The sequence below is a fragment of the Anser brachyrhynchus genome (genome assembly GCF_964034855.1).
Source record: "Anser brachyrhynchus genome assembly, chromosome: 6".
Taxonomy (NCBI): domain Eukaryota; kingdom Metazoa; phylum Chordata; class Aves; order Anseriformes; family Anatidae; genus Anser; species Anser brachyrhynchus.
Genome location: NC_137700.1, coordinates 28,909,769 through 28,930,512, shown reverse-complemented (window position 1 = coordinate 28,930,512; position 20,744 = coordinate 28,909,769). Strand labels below are relative to the sequence as shown.

The 20,744-nt window shown below is 37.0% G+C and overlaps 1 protein-coding gene across 6 annotated transcripts; it reads left to right on the top strand.

Moving 5' to 3' along the window:
- Positions 1-46: 46 nt before the first annotated feature.
- On the top strand, positions 47-20,637 carry LOC308196841 (uncharacterized protein). 6 transcript variants are annotated; one of them, XM_080596506.1, is made up of 13 exons: positions 117-256; positions 691-873; positions 1,076-1,152; positions 8,085-8,160; positions 11,149-11,280; positions 12,116-12,239; positions 14,403-14,463; positions 14,567-14,613; positions 15,092-15,167; positions 16,155-16,256; positions 16,877-17,800; positions 18,607-18,717; positions 19,955-20,637. In XM_080596506.1, exons 3-13 carry the CDS (start codon positions 1,124-1,126, stop codon positions 20,262-20,264), a joined length of 1,992 nt encoding a protein of 663 aa, XP_080452632.1. In that variant the 5' UTR covers positions 117-256; positions 691-873; positions 1,076-1,123; the 3' UTR covers positions 20,265-20,637. The 6 variants fall into 6 exon arrangements, with proteins under 6 accessions (XP_080452630.1, XP_080452632.1, XP_080452631.1 ...); XM_080596507.1 differs by lacking the exon at positions 117-256 and adding an exon at positions 10,251-10,434 and having other exon boundaries at positions 298-873; XM_080596504.1 differs by lacking the exon at positions 691-873 and having other exon boundaries at positions 47-256.
- The last annotated feature ends 107 nt before the right edge of the window (positions 20,638-20,744 follow it).

Genomic DNA, 20,744 nt, shown 5'->3' with positions numbered 1-20,744 from the left:
ACCCCCCCCGCCCCCCGCCGTGCGACGCGCATGCGCCCAGTGGCTCCCCCCCCCACCGCGGATGCCCCCGGGCCCGCCGCGCACGCGCAGCATCTCGCAATTGGCCGTCCCGGCTGCGGAGGAGCCGGTGCCATTTTCCTGCCCGCCGCGCCGAAGCCGGGCCGGGCGGCGCGCAGGCGCAGTGGCGCCCCGGTGGGGAAGGTGCTGCGCGGCCCGGCTCGGCCCAGCCTTCGTGCGCCGGGGGGATCCTGTCAGGGTACGGGCCGCCCGCAGCCCCGCTCCTCCCCGGCGCCCGGGCCTCCCCCGTCAGCGAGTCGTGCCCTTCTCCTCACAGCCCGCCCCCCCCGCCACAGCCCGCCCCCCCCGCCACAGCCCGCCCCCCCGCCGCTGGGCCGCGACCTCCCCTTTGCCCTTATCTCGCTTTTTTTTTTTTCTCGTTCTTTTCCCCTCCCCTCGGCTCAGCCGCCTCCGAGGTGTCCCAGCCCGGGGCTCCCCGCCTCGGTGGCGGCTCTGAGGGGGGAGCCGCGGCCGCCCTGGAGCGGCGGGCATGGGCCCTCCGCCGCAGGGGGGGCTCCCGGCCCCGGCGGGTGCTGGCGGTGCCCAGGACCCGGCGGTGCCGGACCCGCCGGGGTTAGAGCGGGGCAGGCGCTCGCCCTTCCCTCGCTGAGGCGCCGGCCTCGCCTCTTGCAGCTGCCCGGAGTTTCTGCTCGTTGAGACGAGAGTTCTCGCTCCGGGAGCGCAGGGGCAGAGAGGGCTGCTCCGAGCCGCCGCAGCGGGGCTGCCAGCAAGACCTCCGTCCCTGCAGCGCTGCTGCTAGAGTTAGCAGCCTGCCGCCTCTCCTCTCCGGTTCTTTTGGCCTCCTGGAGAGGAGAGGTGAGTTGTTGTCTTTCCCTTTTGTTGTACCGTAGTAGTGGAGAAAGTAGGCTAGCTTGCAAGCGGCAGAACTCGTTCAGGATGGCTTCGAGCTGACAGCTGCGTTTATTTTACCTTGAGAGTCAGCTCTGTGAAAAGGCCCATTGATGCAGAAAGAGATTAGCACCGTGTTAACTGCGCGGTTCTCTCTCCTTTGCTGCAGTGCGCACTTTCACCGTTGTCTCCTGCTCTGCCTGCTCCTGCTTTCAGCATGGTAAAGAAGAATACTATCCCCGATGGGTAAGTATCCCTCACACTAAGAGAGGCAGGAGCGGGCACAGTCCTGCCCACAGAGAAGGGGCACTTGCTGCCCCAGGCGCTTGCTTGGCACAAGCATCTTCACCACTTACTGCCAGGTAAGGTAGGTATCTTCTCCAAGACAGCCCAGCCCTTCGTCCCTTAGGTGAGTATAATGCTCAGACCTGTCTATGAGCACGTCTCCTTCATCGGCCAAATGGAGTCCCTTCTTCCTAACCTTAACCTCAAGCGCATACTTATCTGGGGTACTGGAGTGTAGTCTGTCCTTACTCACATTTGCTACCAAGAGTCAGGGAAGAGCAGATAAGATGGGAGCAGGTGGTTGCATGCATGTGATCAAGAACATTCAGGCTCAGAAAGACAATCCAGTAGGTTTTTTTGTTTTGTTATACACGAGGACAACAAAAACGTTTGATCAATGAAAATAACTATAAGCGAGCACTATTCTACTGTCTTTCTGATGACTTGAGTGGGAGTGCATATGGGGACCACAAAATGGTCTCAGTTAAAACAAACATGGTTCTATTCAATTCTATTAAAAAAATGTCAAAGGAAGTCCAGGTTTAAAAGTTGAACCTGTGTGTTACTGCTAATAGCAGTACAAACTTCTTGGGTAAAAATATGTGCTGAGATAGAAGGGCACATTGTAATGGAAAAAATAAATTTATTTTTTTTTTTTAGGAAGGGTGGACATTATCCAGGTTTCAGGGAAAGTTTATTAACAGGCTTAGGAGGAGCAATAAAATACAAAAAGCATATTTTCCTGTAAAGTACGGTAGTCTAAAAGCAAAGAATAGAAACAAAAATTACGCAAAATTAAAAAAAAAAACTTCAAGAAACTGATTTTTTTTCATAGCAGGCAAACTCAGGGATTAAAATTAGAATAGAATTTAAGAAAAAGCTACTTAAGCTTCTGTGAAAATTCGGTTAGAAAGTAGACACAAAAAATTGAACTGAAGTGGGTTAGGCTTGCAAGCATTAACAGAGAAAGCCTGAAAGTGTAACTGTTGGGCTTGTATTCTCCATATACATAGAAATTATGAAAACATTTGTCGTGCATCAGGTGCTTATTTATCCATTCTTCCCATTGCGTTTGAGCTGGAGCTGCTTTTAGGCTGTATGCATTTCTTCTGTAAGTATGGAAGAAGCAATGGACTCTGCTTTTGGCTTCTTCTAACACCTGTGCCTCTTTCAAGGAGGAGAACGTCTGCTGTGGAGTAACGGGTTGTAAAGCTAGAGTTAACTGATGATACTCCTGTTACTCGTGATACTGAAGTGTTTTCAACTTACTCAGATGCTTATTCTTGATACTATTAACAAATCAGGCCAGACATCCATAGTATGAGGATTTGGGCAGTAAAGTTGAAGGACTTGTCAGTCTGCTCATCTCATGCAGCACTATATTGATGTCATTGTGCTACCACAGTATATTGTAGTTTTTTTCTCTGTAAATTAGATTAGTAGAGCAAGAAAAAAGCAATGAGCCCTGGAAAAGAAATGAAGGAAACCTAATTTTAATCTAGGTGATGCTACACATGCAATTTACTCACCCCAGAAGTAGTTGTTGGAAGAGGTGAGATTGTGGTACGCTATAGGACAGGGACCAGTTCAGACAATATCTTACTATGGAGATAAGACCTCAATCATACCACAGCACTGTGATAACAGTAAACCTAGTAGTAATTTTTTTGTTTTTAATGATAGTGCAAGAGAAACCCTGTAGTAGATAAGCAAAAGAAAGTCAGTCTACACATAGCCATTTTTACAGATTGTCTTTCATTACTGCCTCAATTCTGTATACAGCTCTTAACAGCATTAATCCAAATTCCTTTATGTTAATTAAAGCAATACAGTAAATTTGAGGTTTCACTTAAGCTGTAAGTTAGCTAGAGATAGCACAACTAAACAAGAACTGGTGTAATTTTTAAAATCATAAACTCATTACTATCACCTTTTATGATACAATGTCTGCAGCATAACTAAAGTTACCTGCAGGTAACGGTTGTGTTTCAGCACTGAGCAACTTTGCTGGTATCAGAACTCTGAGTGTACTCAGGACCTAAAGAAGTATTAATACTCAATTTCGCCACTAGATCTGCAGTACAGGTCTTACACCTTGTTCTTCTTGGCCAAGTCTTGTTCTTGTGTCCCTGTCACTCTGTCCTAGCCCAGAATGTTTGATGGTATGCTTTTTGCACAGTCTTTGCTCCAGCAGTGGGAGGAGGAGGTAGACTGGAAGTAAGACTTCCTGCACTCCTTCATAGTAAAAATTATTTCTCCCTTTTCCCAGTAAAGTCTCGGAGCAGAGATAAGGTGTGCAGTATCCATTGCATTCTCAGTCCTATAAAGTCACACTAGAGAGATAATTTTATAACAAAATGAGATGTATTATAAGAGAGGGATTCAAGTGATCTGTTCCACTGAAGTTTCCACCATGGTGTCAATTTCAAGTTATTCAGTGTCTGAAACAGGGTTGTCCTTAAGTAGTTGTGTATGATGGTGTTTTAGGGGACAACTAGCCAGTAGAGGGAGTTCAAGCCATCTAATGAGCTATCACGAAATGCTGTGATGGTTTTACAGCTTTATATATGTGTGCGCATCAGCATCCCAAGTCCTACTGTGAGTATAATTTAATAAAGTCAGATTTCAGTTTTGAAAAGCATCTGCAGAAATACCACCTTATTATATGTTTTCCTTAAAGGGTCTAAAAAAATCCGAGGAGTGGGGTCATTTTATTATAAGGACAAAACTGCATTATTTTTGCCTATACACTGTGAACATACTTTTTTAACTGAGTTATTGTAGTGCAGACTTAAAAACATCAGCATTTCATTTACAACAGTGTTAAAGACTGGCATAACTGATTCTGTATTTTGGTCTATGAAATGCATGTTCAAGGGTGGATGGGAGAGAAAGATTACAGTAATGCGAGAGTTTAATTGTAAAGTAAAAGTGCTTCGTACTATTGGGCATAGAATGCTTGCATTTAAAAAATGTGGTATTGGAAGAAACTACTTACAATACCTGAGTAATGATTGTATCATTGCCATGCAGCTCTTAAGGCACGGCTTTAGTGTTTCAATACACCACCACAAGTGCAAAGCTATGCAATTACTTACAGATATGGGAAGGAGACTTTTCTTCTGTGCTTTACATCCACATTCACTGTTCTTTTTGCAAGCTATGACACAGGCTGAAGTAAAGCAAAGGGAGAAATCTGTTTTAACAGATGATTAACAGCTCTCTATATTCTCTTCCATCTGCTTTTGACCAGTGCATTGTGTTCTGTCTTGAAAGCATGTATAGACCTTTTAGGGGTGTCTTTTCTTCAACAGACTGTTATCAGTTGTGGCATCTATAGAAGCTACTTGGAAAATAGAGCTGTGTGTATATCATGTAGTACCAGTAGCCAAAAAGGAAGGGAGATTGCGACTAGTATTTTCTAAATGGTCTTGCTGCAGCTCCTGGTATTTCATACTCAAGTTTCTCTACAGCTACTATGTTATCCTTTTTGAATGATTAGGAATTCACTTTCCAAGGTAGGTTCATAATCATAAGATGTTCATAATAGGCTTCAGAATTGTAAAAACACCTGAATTGTTAAGCAAGCAATTGTATGGGCAAAATTCTGCCTCAGCTCTGTGATAGTTGATAGTAGTTGGGAAGTGACGAAGACAAAACATGATACTGAACTGGGAAAGGCAAATAATTAAATAATTTACATTTTGTTGCCTTTCAGATCTTGGTCTGTGTGTAGTCCATGGATTGTTTACCTATTTGAAAACTTAAGAGAAATAATGCTCTAATTATAAATGCATTGTGTGTGCGCAGTGTGTAACTGTTATGTGATTCCACCTTAGACTCCTACCACAACAACTTTCTAATGTGAATGCCATCAGTTCTATGGGCAGAGCTATGCCCTCTATAATTGCTAATGCCTAGATCTGAAATAGATGTGTCTGTGTCTCAGTGAGACACTGCTATCTTGTTCAGGAAACTCTTACTGCCATTTTTCAGCTGCTTACTTCATGTCCAGCTTGTTTTTTAACTCAAGCCTCCGTTATCTTTTAATCACTGCTACAGGAATGATGATGGCGTCAAGTCTTCTGAGTAACGCCTTTGACTCCTGGGTTTCTTTCCGTTCAAGCAGGACACAAATTGTGTCATAATTCTCATTTGCACTTGTTAAAATACTGTTTGTCTTTGGTTCTGTAACTGCTGTTTCTATGACCTGTAAGTCATTCACCTTTGGTCCTTTCAGCCTTTATCCAGACTTTAAGAGTTTTACTTAGGCCCTGCCACCTTTACTTTCCAACCATATTCCTTTGTCAACCACAGAAATAACTGAGTTCATTTCCTTAGACAATTTTTGCTTAATTTTGATCTGCTGGTTTTTTTGAAGATCATCTTTAGTTCTTCATCAGTATCCTGAATTTTATTATTATTATAAAGGTAACATGCAACATATACACTTTACATTTTCTGATAAAGAATGTCTTCTGCTCATTTTCTACTATAGAGCTGCCAGCAGCATTTGCATTACTTGCTGATTTTGCAGAAGTCTTGAGAGGATTGATGAAAAGTTCAGAATTTTGCAAAGTCTTTCTGTTACATTGCTAATTATAGCAAATAAGATTTGTGAGCATCTCTAATAACTTCTTGCTGGCTTCTAGTTGCTTGGAATTTACGATAATCGTTGTAGATTTCCACTCATGGTTTTCCAAGAGAAAGCTGGTTAAAGAAGACCTGATTTTCTAACCTATGATATCCAGCTGTCTTCCTACATAGGCTGATTCATCTTTTGTGGCTGGGATGCTTAACGTCTGCCTTCCTTCAGAATGCTTTTAAACATGTATATGTGAATATGGCCTCTGGCTGCTTGGCCAGTTAAATCCTACTTTTGTAAAGTATGTCATACGTTTTAGTGTTATTGGCACTAGTTTCTGTATCCCTAGACACAGCCCATCTTCTAATTTTATTTGGAAATGAGCAAAAGTTTTAAATAAAGAAATGTAATTTCCAGAATTATTAAAAATAGCAAGAGGCTGGAGTTGTTGTTAAACCTGATCTTCTCATTAATTTTAACAGTAGTTCAGATTAAATATACATCTAAACATGGCTTACAGCATGTAGTATCTTTTTAAGATGATCACAGAATCACAGAGTGGTTTATAACGTGAATTAGATAAGATCAAGCTATGTGCAGGGCAGATTTCACAGGTTTTTGTAGTCTTTTTGAATCGAGCACTTCTTATCACCAGGATGCTTCGTTATGTTGTTGTTTTTTGTTAGATTCAGTAATATTTTCTGTATACTAATACTTTTGTGATCTTAATTGATTCATTTACCATTTATCTGTCTTAAACTAAGAGAAGTGAAACAGTTTCAGATGCTGTTTTTCTCATTTTACAACAAAATTTAGTAACTCACCTCAATGAAGGTAAAATCGATCTGCTAATAGACTTTTCACATAAAGTTTTTCATATGCTTTAAAAATACTGGTATCTCTGAAATACGATACATCCAGGGTTTCTTCAAGCGTACTGCAGAATTTGTGACCACCAGTTCTTCATGGTTTTGGAGTTACTAGCATTTCGAGTGTTGTAACAAATCTTCATGTTACTGAAGTGATTTTTGCTACATTTTTGTGTGATGGAATATTCTTCGGATTTTGCAAAGTGCCAAGAGAAAGTTCAGCTGTTGCTTTGAAAAAGAAGCATATTACGAAGTGAACGCATTTGCAAAACCTAGCTTTATATTTTTTAATGAAAGTAAACTTAGCATTTCATTGTTATTTAAGTAACTAACAATAGTGACTAACATTGTTATTTAAGCAACTTTTTAAAGGTGCTTGATTCAGCCAAGTGGAAAAACTTCTGTCAACTATGATACAAAAAGACTTATTTTTACCTGTTGAGCCATACCCTTTACTTTATATTGGCACTACTTGTTTGTAAGTACTGCCCTAACATTTTGAGGGGATGAAGCTTTCTGGAAGTTGAAAAAGAAGGAAGGAAAAAGACTGTTTTCAAATGTACTGACAATAGCTCAATACCACTTTGTGGAATAAGTGCAGATTTGGAGACATACCTCTACTGTATGATAACAGCAATCATGCACAATGTATATTAGAAGTATTTTGTTTATAACAGTGCTTTATGGACAGTAAAGATTCCTTTTATTATGTCTCCTGATTTTAGATTTGCAAACAATAGAAGTGTCTCTATGTAAATTGTGTGGCATGCTAACTAAGCTGATCAGTCCAGTAGTAACACTCTGTTGATATTCTTCTGCCATCTTCTGGGCAACTCTCTTTCATTTCTCCCACAAGAATGCAGATCTATTAATTGTGTTCAGATATATAATACCATAACAAGACAAATATTTATTATAGTAATTCTAAAAAGATCTTAGTTTCTTGGTGAAACAGGTTACTATTTGATGATGGATTTAAAAAATATATATTTTATATATCTATAAAGATTAAAGTGATCATTTTTTCTAAACTCTTGTGCACATCAGTTACAACTGCTTGATCATGTGGTCAAGGAATTTAAGAACCATTGGATCCTGTTGTTTGGAAATCTAAAGGTTAATATGTTATGCTAGTAGGCTGCATGGCCCATCATAGGAAAAAAAAAAAAAGACAACTATCATTTATGATTGGAGAAGTGTTAAATAACTATTACATTAAAGCTGTATTAAATATGATAGGGTTTCCTGATATGTGAGATACACATAGTTTGAAATAACTATTATAATTTTAGAGAGGCGTTATTTTTATGTACTGTTTTACCAAAGTTTTAATCCAAAGAGGAGATATCCTTATTTTAGAAGTTTTACGTGGAGCTACGCATCTTCTGTTGAATCATGTTGTTTGAAAATACTTATAATAAATGTTTACTTAATTGCAGATGGCGGAGCTTGACACCAGTTGGACAGCCTATACCAGGAACTAGATTTATTGCATTTAAAGTACCTTTAAAAGGGGTATGTATAAACAGTAATTACAGATTGTCTGTACTAAATACAATGCAAAAGTAATGAATAGCATTAATATTCATGCAAGCTTCTGGAAAGTTTTATGAAAAAATATTTTGTGGTCTTTAAAAAATCAGTCCAGTCATTTAACAATGGCTTTATGTACATAATATATTCTTTTCTCTTTCTTTTAAAGTTTGTGTTTGATGTTACTCTTTTATTCTTCTGAAAATCATACAGTCTTGTTTCTAACCAATCAGCAAAATTGATTAGATCGCTGATTAATTTAGTGGCCTAAATTCATGATCTTATTTAACATCTTTTCTTGACTGTTACAACAGAAGCCCAATTATCAGTATGGAGGGGCTTATGATACAAATAACAATCCAGGCAATATAAGCCCAAGTACAAGTTTACAGAAATCAGGCTATTAAAAGATTCCAGCTACTGCAGTACTTTTAAGATTAGAGATCCAGACTACCAGTTCTGTAAGCAAAAACTTTTAGTGATATGGAGAAATGCAGTATTTGTAGATTTATTTGATTAATGTGTTAGTACCTCCATTAGATTCTTACTAAGATGGAGTAATGTCTTAATCTATTAAATACACTGAGCCAGTTCTATACGTTTTTTGTGACAGGACAAAATGTGGAGGCTGTCTTTTTTTCAATTCATCAGTTCTTTGGTGGATTGAGGGATAGGGTTGCAAATTTGCCCTTCGATATAAATTAACACTTAAAAGTGCTGTGCAAATTAACTCTTACAAGTCCTTGCTTCAGATACACAGGAAAGAATTTTCTAAGCTCTTTTAACATTCAACAGCTAGACATAATCTTAGCAGTTAATAGTAAATATTCTGTCTAAGCTATTGTCTGCAGTTTGCCCACACACAAAAAATTATTATTACGGTATATTAATGCCCATTATGTTTTCAGTCACCATTCAGTTCACTTCTGTTAACAATGACTGAAGTGGAATGCTCACAGTGTTCGCTTCCTTAGCTGCTTTCACACAGCTTCAGTATGATGTTTTTATTGCTTTGACACCAAAGATCTCAGACTTGATATTGGTCATATTCTCCATGGTACTGATGGAGCACACAACAGCCACGTGTCTTCTACCAGAGATCGCCAGAGGGTAGATCTATCCACTGGTGGATATAAGATTCAGTAAATTTATAATTAGCTTCTTTGCTGTTTAAGTAGGAGAGATTTTTGCATCAGCAGCTCCTCTAATTCCACTTGATCCAGCACCATTTTTTTGCACAGACATACTGCTCTAGACAGGATTTTTTCACTGCATATTTTTCAAGTTCCTTGTCTCTCCAGATTTCAGAGAAAGATACTTCATCACCAACTCCCCAGTAGCTCACTCTTCCCCTGTATCTTCTGTGATAGCCTGGAAGGAGTTCATTAGCCAGAGATCATAAAAGGGTAGACATTTTCGCAGAATTCATGATGAGTTTTTTCAGAAAATCTCAAATACTCTTTCAATACATAGTCTTTCATAACACATTTGACAGTTTACTCAACCAAGCAATATGCTTACAGGTGTCTTAGTTTTTTAAAATTGTGTTTTCCCCTCAATGTTAAGTGTGGGTTCACATAGTAAAAGAAAAAATTCTTTCAAGTTCTATCACAGACTTGTGCGGACTCGTGTTTTGTCACCTCAAAGTTAGTAAATTCAGTTGCAAATTTTATTAAAAAACACTGCTGAGTAGCTGAGAGATGACTGACTACTCTTCATTTTGTTTGAACTTAGACAACCTCCACTGTTTTTTCAGCAGTACACCAATTTTTGGAATACTTAGAACTGAATACTTCTATGTGCTTTCTACGCTACTTTTTTTAGCTCAAGCTTCCTAATCATACATTAGCTTGGGAATGTCCTGCTGTTTATTCTTTAATGAGAATTCCTGCATCTGTTTCTCAACTTGACTCAAATTGCTTGCTAGCATCTTAAATTAGAATCTGTACAGTCAAAAGATGGAATAGTTAGTTACACTATAGCATCTGTGGTTCTGAGAGGTGTATGGTCTGTGGCTGCCTTCCTTTCCATTAGTTCTGAGTACAGTCTACTTGAATTTCTTATTGACAAAGGAACTGAGAGGTGGTTGAGGCTGCTGCGTCTGTTTTGCCACTGTCTTTATTGGTTGTAACAGAGCCTGTGTCAAAAGGCTCTCACAGTGAACAGCTCACTATTCAGAGAAAATCCAGTTTTGTGCATGAGGCATTTTCATACCTAGAATGGAGAACACGTTTCAAAAACCACAGCTACAATAGGGTGAGTAAACAATTTTTCCAATGTGTCTGTCAAAATGAAATTAATTATTCATTGTTCACCAACATGCAGCTTTTTTAGCCACTGTATTTTAGTCTTATTTAATATTTCCAGTGCTACATATGTAATAATTTTCCAGTTCTATACATGCAAATACATTTTGCCAAGAGATGAAGCAAGGATAAAAATGCCTGCATAACATGGGGAGAAAGTGAAAATCTTTAGAATAAGTGAACTCTGATATCACAACTTACCACAATGTTTTCTGTGAAATACGCAGTTAATTTTGTGCTATTGTACAGTTGGTTTTGTACAATAAGTTTTAGGGGAAAAGGGTTAGGGTGCTTTGCTTTTTCCTGTGTAGTTACTTAATCAGTGTGTGTGTATCTATATATATATAAATTAGTGTATATTATATATGCAGCATTTTGTAGGATTTTTTACTGTCAAATCAGTACTTAACTCAAATAATGTTTGCTAATGTTGTGCAAATGGAAGTTCCTCCACATTTTGTTGCCTTTTCATCTGAATAGGAACAAATTCTTGATTTCTTGTTATTTGGTTCCTTTTCATTTCTTAATCTGTATAAAACATGGATATGGTTTTGGTAGTGTAAACATTCCCTTTTATAAACTGGTGTTTTCTTGTTTAAAGTGGCTGAATATTACAAATGTTTTGTTATTAGAAATTAAGCACATTTTTGCATTTTCATTGTAGGCAATTAACCAGAGGCTTACCCCAACCCAGAAATTTACACCAAAAGACTTGATTGCTGCAATGAAAGCCCTAAATGTGGAGCTTGGATTAGTTATTGATTTAACATATACCACACGATACTATGAAGTTAAGGTAATGCAAGAATAATAACAAAGTAAAGTAGCTGCTGCAGTATTTGTTTTAAAGTATTTATGCATTTGCTCATCTTGAATGGACAAGTTGAGCCATCTAAACTTTGTGGCTCTAATAGAAACCAAATGTTTTATCACAGAGGAAATAACTCTCTCCCCTGGCTAGTTACATTTGTGGCTTATTTGTATTATGGTTGCTTAGAATAATGGATAAAGACTTCAGTGCTAAGCACTGCAGAAAAGATGCTGAAGACTTGCAGCCTGTATCCTGAAGACATTCTCATTTATGCCTAAGGTGGGCTTTTTTAGTAGTTTATTTACTCGTCTTCAATGGAAAGTATGCATTTTAAAATTACTTCATTTCAAATTTGTTACCTGTATAGTCCAAACAATTTTGATTGCTTCCTACTGAAAAGGAAAATAAATAGAATTGTTATAACTGAATGTTAATTTTTGAATGTACATCAGCTTGACATGCTTAGGGTGCAGATATGTGTGTATATGGTTGTTGCTGGGAAGGGTAAGTATTGCTAATAATTGTTAAACGTGTTAGAATGGAATTACAAGAATCTGCTCTCTTTAGTTAATGTTCTGCCTTATGGTCAGGGATAAGTAAGGCCTGTGTAGAAACTCTTCTTTGAGATCAGGTCTTTATAACAGAAATGCAAATGGTAGTTTCTGAGAGCATGTCTCTAGAGTCATGTCAAGAGCATTTTCAGTTTCTACACAGTATTTGAACTACTGTTTTTCATGGGCATTATTTTAGATATTGCTTAAGGTTTTCCCTTGATGCATGATGTCAATAATGTTCGCTATTTTTTTCTTCTTGTTGCTAGGACTTACCTAAAAGTGTGCAGTACAAGAAACTTTACACTGTTGGACTTGAAGTCCCTGATAATGCTACTATCCTACAGTTCAAAAAGTGGGTCAGAAAATTCCTGTGGGAAAATGCAGGAAACGGTAAATATCAACATCTTAAGCTGTAAAAGACCAAAATTTTTATTTCAGTGGTAACTGCATCATATATTAATTACAGTAGATTCTTTAAGACATCTGGGATCTCAGGTTTGTCCTTTTTGTACTCCTTGATGCTGCTATATTTATGCTTTTTTATTATACTTCTGTAATTGTGCTGGGGAAGTCTTCCCTGTCCAGTGCTTGTTGAATGCCCTCACCTGAACTCCACCTTCTAAGTACCTGTTTCACAAGGTTTAAATCAATTGCCTCCACCTAGCTGACATAGTACTCAATAGAAATAAGACTTTTATCTGTCTCACTCAAGTTGTCCTCCATCAGTTCAGTATCAAAACTGTCGGCCCATTATGGATGTTTTAAATAGCACAGGGTTTCTCTGATGGCACTGGGCACAGATATTTGTGGGCGACCTAATGGAGCCCATTTAGTCTGACATAGCAGTTTTCTGAATTATGAACCCATTATTGCCCTCATATCCTAGCAATTCTTAAAAATCATTTTGCAGACACAACATCAGGGTTTCCACAGTGTGGATCTGTTGCTGTTTTAGGGTTTTTGCATTAGTACAATTCTCCCTGGAATGATACAAGCGCTTTTCAGGGAAATAAATTTGCAAGCACTTTGCCACAGCCTGTTTGCAGCTTTTACCTTCTCACTTTATTTGCTACAGATTTTAACTGTTCATTTATCTGATATTGAAGAACCATTCCTTCAGACTTTTTTCATGCTAATTGCTATGGTTACTCTGGCATTTTCTGTGAGAAAATACAGTTTAAATTTCCAAGTACGTACAGTTTTTGCTGCAGAATATAACTGTTGTTTTGCAGTGGAAGGTCAGCTCTGTTGAATGAAAGAGCTCTGATCTAAATCTCAGGTATGAGAGCTTAAACTGGAAGTGGTGGGAAAATTAAAAAGCGTAAGAAGATGGTTTTGTCCTTATTCAGAAAGTTAATGTGCAGGTTCTTCCTTTGCTCTTTTTTGGCCTTAGGAAACTTACTTGGAAATTATTTTTTCCTTCTTGTTTTGATCCAGTGATTCTTTCAATGATACAAAGCATAGTCTGTATTTAAATCTAATTAATTATTATTCTCAGAATCAAGAGAATCAATTCCTAATTTGTTACCGTTCCAGCTAGTAAGACTGTTTTGGCAGGGTTTATATAAATACAGAGATGTGAGAACTTTCATTTTTATGTTAACTTTCATTGTAACTTGCCCTCTGTTTCAGACTACCCGTAAAATTTCTCAGGATTCTTCTTACAAATAATTTTTAATAAGTTCTGAAGGGTTAGGACACCAACCTAGAATAAATTTGTGTGATAACATGACTGTCCTATTCTGTGGCAAACAGTTGTAGAGTATCTCATTCAAAAATTTATCAAAGTCCATTTCAAAGACTTTCTGTCAGTACTTTGTCCCTGCCCAAACTTTGTTCTGCTGATGTTTGTCTTCTAAAATCTTGCCCAAAACTCTCAACCTATTAATATATCCTTACATTCTTATACCAGCTTTGTTCTAAGTATTGTTCTCCATCCCCTGGTATTGTAAATAATATCTCAGATTTGTTTTTACAGACCAAATAAGATAAGCTTCCTAGGTCCTTTCTCATTAATTAGGCCCTATGTTTATTACAATCATGGTAGTCCTTTATTTATGTACTTTAATTTGAATTTTTTTTCATTGATGTGTGGGATAGTCTGGATGAGGTTTTAACACTGTCTTGCATGACCACATTAGTGTTTCCCCTATTTCTGTTGGAAATACCTCAGTTGAAACACCCTAATAGAAATAAGTTATTCTCCTTTTAGTCTATAGATGATGGGTATAAACTTTTCAAGAAAGATAAGTTCTGGCTGAAGGCTGGCAGCTTTCACTGACATCATTCCTCTTTATTTTTTCCTATGGTCTGCAGAGTTAATCTCAGTCTTCACAGGTTTGGAAGTAGTGAGTTAACTGCTGCTAGAGGTCCAGCAGACTGTCTCCACGTGTCTGTTATTTTACAGGAGTGACAGTATCAATTTGTAAATAGCAAGCATTATTTATTATTGCTTTACTAGAAAAGTACAACACTTTTTTTTTTGTCTTGCTCTAATTTCATAGTAAATTTATTTTCTGAACTATTAAAGCCTGTGTTTTCCTTTTTTGATAGAGAAACTCATTGGTGTCCACTGTACTAATGGAATTAATAGAACCGGCTACCTTATATGTAGGTAAGGGTTGTATAAAAGCAAAAATCAGTGTTCAAAAAAGATAGTGGCTTTATATTAGTCTGTAAGCCCTTTGGAACAATAATCTAACCATGTTTTTCTTCAGATATCTTATAGATGTTGAAGGCTGGGATCCAGAGGCAGCAATCCAAGGTATTTCATACACTTTGAACTAAGGCAAATGTCGAGCTGTAATTCACAATTAACTACAATTGTATTCACAAATACCATAATTCTGTTTTACTGTTCTTAGAATTATCTCATGTGCTGACCTCCATAGAAGATTTCTCTGACTGCTGATTCTGTTTCAAACAAGTTTTGAGCATGGCAAATTGCACCATAGGAGGATGTTTTGGCTGCTTAACAATTTTTTTTCTTTTGCTTTGAAGGGGTTTTTCAGTCATAGGTTGCTATTACTACTAGTTTTGATTGTTTAAAATAATAAAATAAAAAAAAGCTGCAATGATCACAGCTTGATATAAAATATCAATATAAATACTTCAGGATTAGTATGAATGCAAATTACTTTTTTTCAAATTCACAATCTCATGGTCAACAGAAACCTGCCTTTTCATATTTTTGTGGCACAGTTTGCTCGCGTTTCATTAGACCCGCATCTCTTTTTCTTTAGCTTTTGGTGATGCTAGAGGTCATCGAATAGATGGTCTTGTATATCTCACAGATCTCAGAACTCAACCAATGAGAAGGTAAGCTAAAGCTTTTTTTTACTGCTTAAGATTTTCCAGCATGTTTACTGGTATTTTGAAGAATTCACATTCATAAGCCAGAATTAACCCCCTCTTAAACATTTAATATACAACCAAGCATATTTTGCAAGACTTCTGATATGAATAACATGAAATACAATGTACTTCCTTTGTTTATCTTTTGTGGTTCAAAATATTTTTGTAATCTGATGTGTACTATTGAGCATTGTTGTAGTTGCATCGTACTATTCCAACTATACTGAGTCTGTATTCTATCATTATAAATTGAAAAGAGCCACTGCAAAGATTTCATTACAAGGGCGGGTCTGCCTGCTGTTGTTGGTAGAATCAGATATTTAAAAAATAATACAACAGTTCTAGGGGGAAAATACAGTATGGGAAAAACTACTCAGAGTGGCAGATTGTTCTCAGCTCTGTTGTTCGTAGTAGACTATCCTGATGCATAAGAAATACTTTATTTTTATCATATCCACACCCTACTGTACCTAAGAACAGCTAATCTTTACGTCTTACTAAGTTATTTGTACCAATGATACCTTGTAGCATTAAATTGATTTTAAAATAATATATGAGTGATTTGGGTTGTCCTAGTTTAATTGAATGCCCTTTGTTCTTGTTTTAATGCTATCATTGCTTTATAGACTTTATGATTAAGTTAGTTCCATATCATATTTTTGAATAGGTATGGTGCTTGTCTCATATATTTTGGATGTTGTTCCAAATGTATGAAGTTTAGGTATTCTATTTGCTTTCTCTGCAGCCCTCCCCCAACTAGTTTTACAAGATTGAAGTTCTATAAGAAAATCATGAATACCTGTAACTTCAATTTAACATCCAAAAAATGCTGTAATTCTCAACTGAAGAATGTTTCTGTTTGTTTTTTTCCTCTCTCTCGGTAGTATGTTTAAATAAATAAATGAAATAAATAAATAAATAACTTATATGAGCTGTTTTTATTCTTCCTAGTAACCTTGGAATGGATGTATGGGATTCAGATGAGGATATTGTTCCTCCTCCACATGCCATGGAAGGACCTGTGGAACGATTCCCAAATGAAGATTTTCAGGGGTAATAGGCTGAAATGTGAAATTAAAAGCCAAAACTCCCCAGAGTGGGAAAGATAATTATTTATTACTGTGTGTTGTTTTTAAAGTACCAATTCATTACAATGTTACAAGAAGGTCAGCTGATTTTAACAACTAGGTATGGTGTTTTGAAACATTGGAATTCCTATAAATATTCTAATTTAAAAGAGATTTTGTGAATATAGCCTACTCACGCAAATTATATTTACGGAAAATGAAAAAATTCAAAAGATAAAGGGAAGACAGGGAATGTGTGTTATTAGAAGTTGCTGAGTAATTAGTTTACTTGGGAAAATTTTAGAGTTCCTTCTTTATTATTCTGCAGTTGTCTGCAATTATTTTTAATTAATTTGGAATCACTGGTTTTGCCTGTTGAACAAGCACTATGGAATTAAAATTGAATGCTTGTCACAGCTTCTACTATGACATTGTTTAAAAGTTTTATAATCTTTCTTACTGTTTAGATTCTTAGTAGCTGTGATACGTATATATATATTACTTGCAATGTCTTTCATATCAATTCTTAGTTAAAAAAGCTTATTTTCATTAATAACTTGTACTTAGGAGTATAGATGTTCTATTTAAGAAAGAAATTCTTTGCAGGTCTGGGAAAAGATTAAGAGTTTATGATGAGCACTCTCAGAATGATTTGCAAGGACAGATACAATTGAGAGATTTCGATTTCATTAATAAGGGAGCTGGACAAAGACGAAGACCATTTCATGACCATCAGACTCAAGATGATTTAAGAGCACCAATGCAGATGAGAAATTGGGACTACAACAGGGGACCAGGACAGCGGCGAAGGCCCTTTCCTGATCACCAGTTTTATGACGATTACCAAGAAGATACGCAGCTGAAAGACCTAGACTTCAGTAACAAGGGAGCTGGACAACAGTTGAGACCTTTTCATGGACACCAGTTCCATGATGATTTACAGGCAGAGAGACATTCAAGGGACTTTGAATTTAACAGAGGCCGTGGACAAAGGCAGAGATCTTTTCCTGACCATCCATCCCACAACAATTTGCAGGAAGATATGCAGTCAAAGGAGTTTGATTTTGGTAGCAGGGGCCGTGGCCAGAGACGGAGGCAGTTCCATGACCACCAATCACATGATGAATTTCAGACTCCAATGCAGTTGAAAGAGTTAGATTGTGTCAACAAAGGTCCTGGCCAAAGACCAAGACCTTTCCATGACTATCAGTCCCATGATGACTTACAGCCACAGGTGCAACTGGGAGATTGTGAATTTGTTAATCGGGCTCACGGACAGAGGTTGAGACCTTTCCATGATCACCAACCGCACAACGACTTGCAAACAGAGATGCAACTAGAAGATTATGATAATAAAGGTCCTGGACAAAGGCGCAGACCTTTTCATGACTGTCAGCCTTATGATGACTTACAGGAACAGCCTCAGTTAAAAGATTTTGATTATGTTAATAAAGGGCAAGGACAAAGGCCAAGACCTTTCCATGATCATCCTGGTCACGATGACTTGCCACGTGAATGGTGTTCAGACAGGTAAATCACACTTTAGTTGTAAGGCCAGGATTAGAGAGAAAAAGTGTAGAGCTCAGCACTTTTAAATTAAATTTCAAATTAGTTCTTTGATATGTAAGTATAAAAAAAATTTGAAACAATAATCCTTCTAAAATCATATATGAATGATCAGTTAATTAATTCTTTTCATTTTGACTTACGGAAGCATTTGATTTAAGCTGGAGTGTTGTAATTTCGAAAGCCAATGTTTCCTAAACTAGACGATTATATTTCTTTAATTTAAAGCTTGTGTTTTACCTTTTTCAGACTCAGCTTGAAACAAAACTTTGTCCCAGTTTGTTTTGTATAGAAACTTAGATTTAAACACCAATTCTCAAGACATGAAATTTTATTTATGTCCTCAGTCAAACTGAGATAAGCTCTAATACTAAAAGGAAGTCTAACTTTCACTTATTTCGTGAGTTAATAATTTCCTAGAAATCCCTTTGCTTCTGAAGTTGCATCATATTCTCCCAAATACATACACCACTTACTACTAAACCTGCTGGATTCTGTAGTCAAGTTTCTGACATAATATTTAAAAATATTTTTTTATCTTTCAGAACATAGTTCAGATATTTGCCAGTAAAGCCTGATTTAATCGTTTTCATTGTACAGGTGAAACAGAGGACAGTGTATCATTGCCAAGAAATATTTTGACATGTTGAACTAATGAAGTTAAGATACTTCTATTAAAATTTCATTTGAAGTAATTTTAATTAATACTTTTCAAGGGCCTGAAATAATTTGCATTCCTCTTAACGTGCAATTCTTGCAATTATTTTCAGAAGTCAATCTTTTTCTTCCCATGAAAATGTACCGGAACCTCATTTTTCCTCATCTCCTTCACTTCATAGAGATTACGGGTCTGATAATGATGACTTTAACAGAAGCTATAGGTAAATAATAGATTTCATATGCTGTTTTTTGACTTACCTTTCTACTTCAATCACTTCAGAATCCAACCAAAAAAAATAATTAACTGTACAGTGTAAAAATTTGTTTTACTTTTTTTTTTTTTGCTTAAATGCAATTTAAACTATTGAACCTGAACACTGAGCAAATTACATGACTAAATTGTGGTCCATCCATATCATGCTTGAACGTCATTATGAAATGGTTTGAGAAGCCCTAACTTGAGTCATTAGCATGAAAAGCACAGCTCAAACTGACTTACTATAAAATACAAAAAAAACATGTTTTCAGTAAGCAGAAAAGTTGAAGTACAGATGCTGTATTTAACTCTTAACTGCTGTCTACCACATAATACTACCACAATATATCATAATGAGAGTATAAAGAAGAGAGAGGCAGACTCTTCATGGTGCACAGTGATAGGATAAGGGGCAACAGACTCCTGTTGGACTAATGGAACTTCTGTAACCTGAATGGAAAAAAAAGTATTACTTTGAGGACAGTCAGACACTGAAATGGGTTGTCCAGAATAGCTGTGGAATCTCCATCCGTTGAAATATGCTGAATTCAGCTGGACGTGGTCTCTGTGCAACCTTATCTAATACAACCTACTTCGAGCAAGTGGCATGAATATGTACTACTAGAGATCCCTTCTATAAAATTAATCTATGGTTCACTGAAGGTGAAGATTTAAGATTATGAATGTTGTTCTGAATTGGTTTTATACTCCACTTTACATAGTATGCAATGTGCTTGAGAGTAAAGAGAATCCAAAACAAAAAGTGTATATATAATATTTTGTAGATTCTTCTGTTGCAGAAGAATACATAACTAAAATAATTTGAGATATATTTATATTGCCTGTTGAGACTATCTACCAGAGAGCTACTGTTACATATTCTTCCCAAAAATGAAAACACAGGTTCAGGAACAAAAATGGACCCTAGGTAACCTTCAATAAATGGGCACTTTTAATTAGAAACTGCAGCTGAAACAAAGTACTTTGTAGCTGAGTTACCTACTATGAAGAAATTTAAATTTAATTGCTAGAATTGAAAAATAAATGTTCATGACATCTACTAGAGAAGACTTTAATTTTAGGGGGTATAAATAAAAATAAGACAATATTTGTTGGTTTAGAGTTATGCAAGTTTAGTGGTGCCCACTGACAAACTGTTTTATTTGTAAAGACTTCATTGTGCATATTTGCTCTTCTTACAGTAATCGAACAAATTGTCCAGAAGACAATAGGAGAGTGCATCCATCAGAAGAATTTAACAGAGGAAAAAACAGATTTGCACCATATTCTTCACGTACAATGCATCCGTCTTCATCTGTACACCAGGAAGGTAGTTCAATAGACTATGAAAGAAAAACTTTTCAAGGTGAACCTACCAGAGAGATGGAACAAGGCAAAAGATTACCGGTTGTAACAGTTGATTACAATTATGGTCTGCCATTAGATTATGGACCTGAAGAGGAAGAGAGAAATTATGATTTACCTCCAAGAGACCGCTACAACTGGCACTGAATACAAAGGACAATGTTTGCTCAGCTTAGACTTCCGTTTACCTATTTTGCTTTGTATGTGGACTTTTTTTTTTTTTAAGTTAGGAAAATGGAAATTTCAGTAGTAGAGAACTGGTCTCTGTTGTAAGATCAATTTCTACTGATGTTTTGTTCTTTATATTTATTAGAGTGTATTTGTTCATTGTGTTTGTAGACAAGGTCTCAGTACACACGGAATGAAAGTAGTCGTTCCTTTAAGCAAAGTTGGAGCCCTGTACCTTAAACCATACAACTTTGAGTGATTGTAATTGTCTTTTGGTTTACATTTCTTTAAAATGTATGTAATTTCAGGTTGCGAGAGTCATAATAAAATACTGCACCATCAGGTAGACTAGCATTGAGATTATGGAAAAAGTACTATGGTGTTAATGGAACAAATTTATGTCAACTTCACCCTTTAATAATAGCAGTTTGTTATTATTGCTAATGATTACTGCTAACA

What these genes read in the sequence shown, in the direction of transcription:
- LOC308196841 (XM_080596504.1), top strand. Translation starts at nt 62, where the DNA reads ATGCCCCCGGGCCCGCCGCGCACGCGCAGCATCTCGCAATTGGCCGTC. An exon ending in AAGAATACTATCCCCGATGG is followed by an intron (nt 1,153 to 8,084) that starts GTAAGTATCCCT and finishes ACTTAATTGCAG; the next exon opens with ATGGCGGAGCTTGACACCAG. An exon ending in GTGGGAAAATGCAGGAAACG is followed by an intron (nt 12,240 to 14,402) that starts GTAAATATCAAC and finishes CTTTTTTGATAG; the next exon opens with AGAAACTCATTGGTGTCCAC.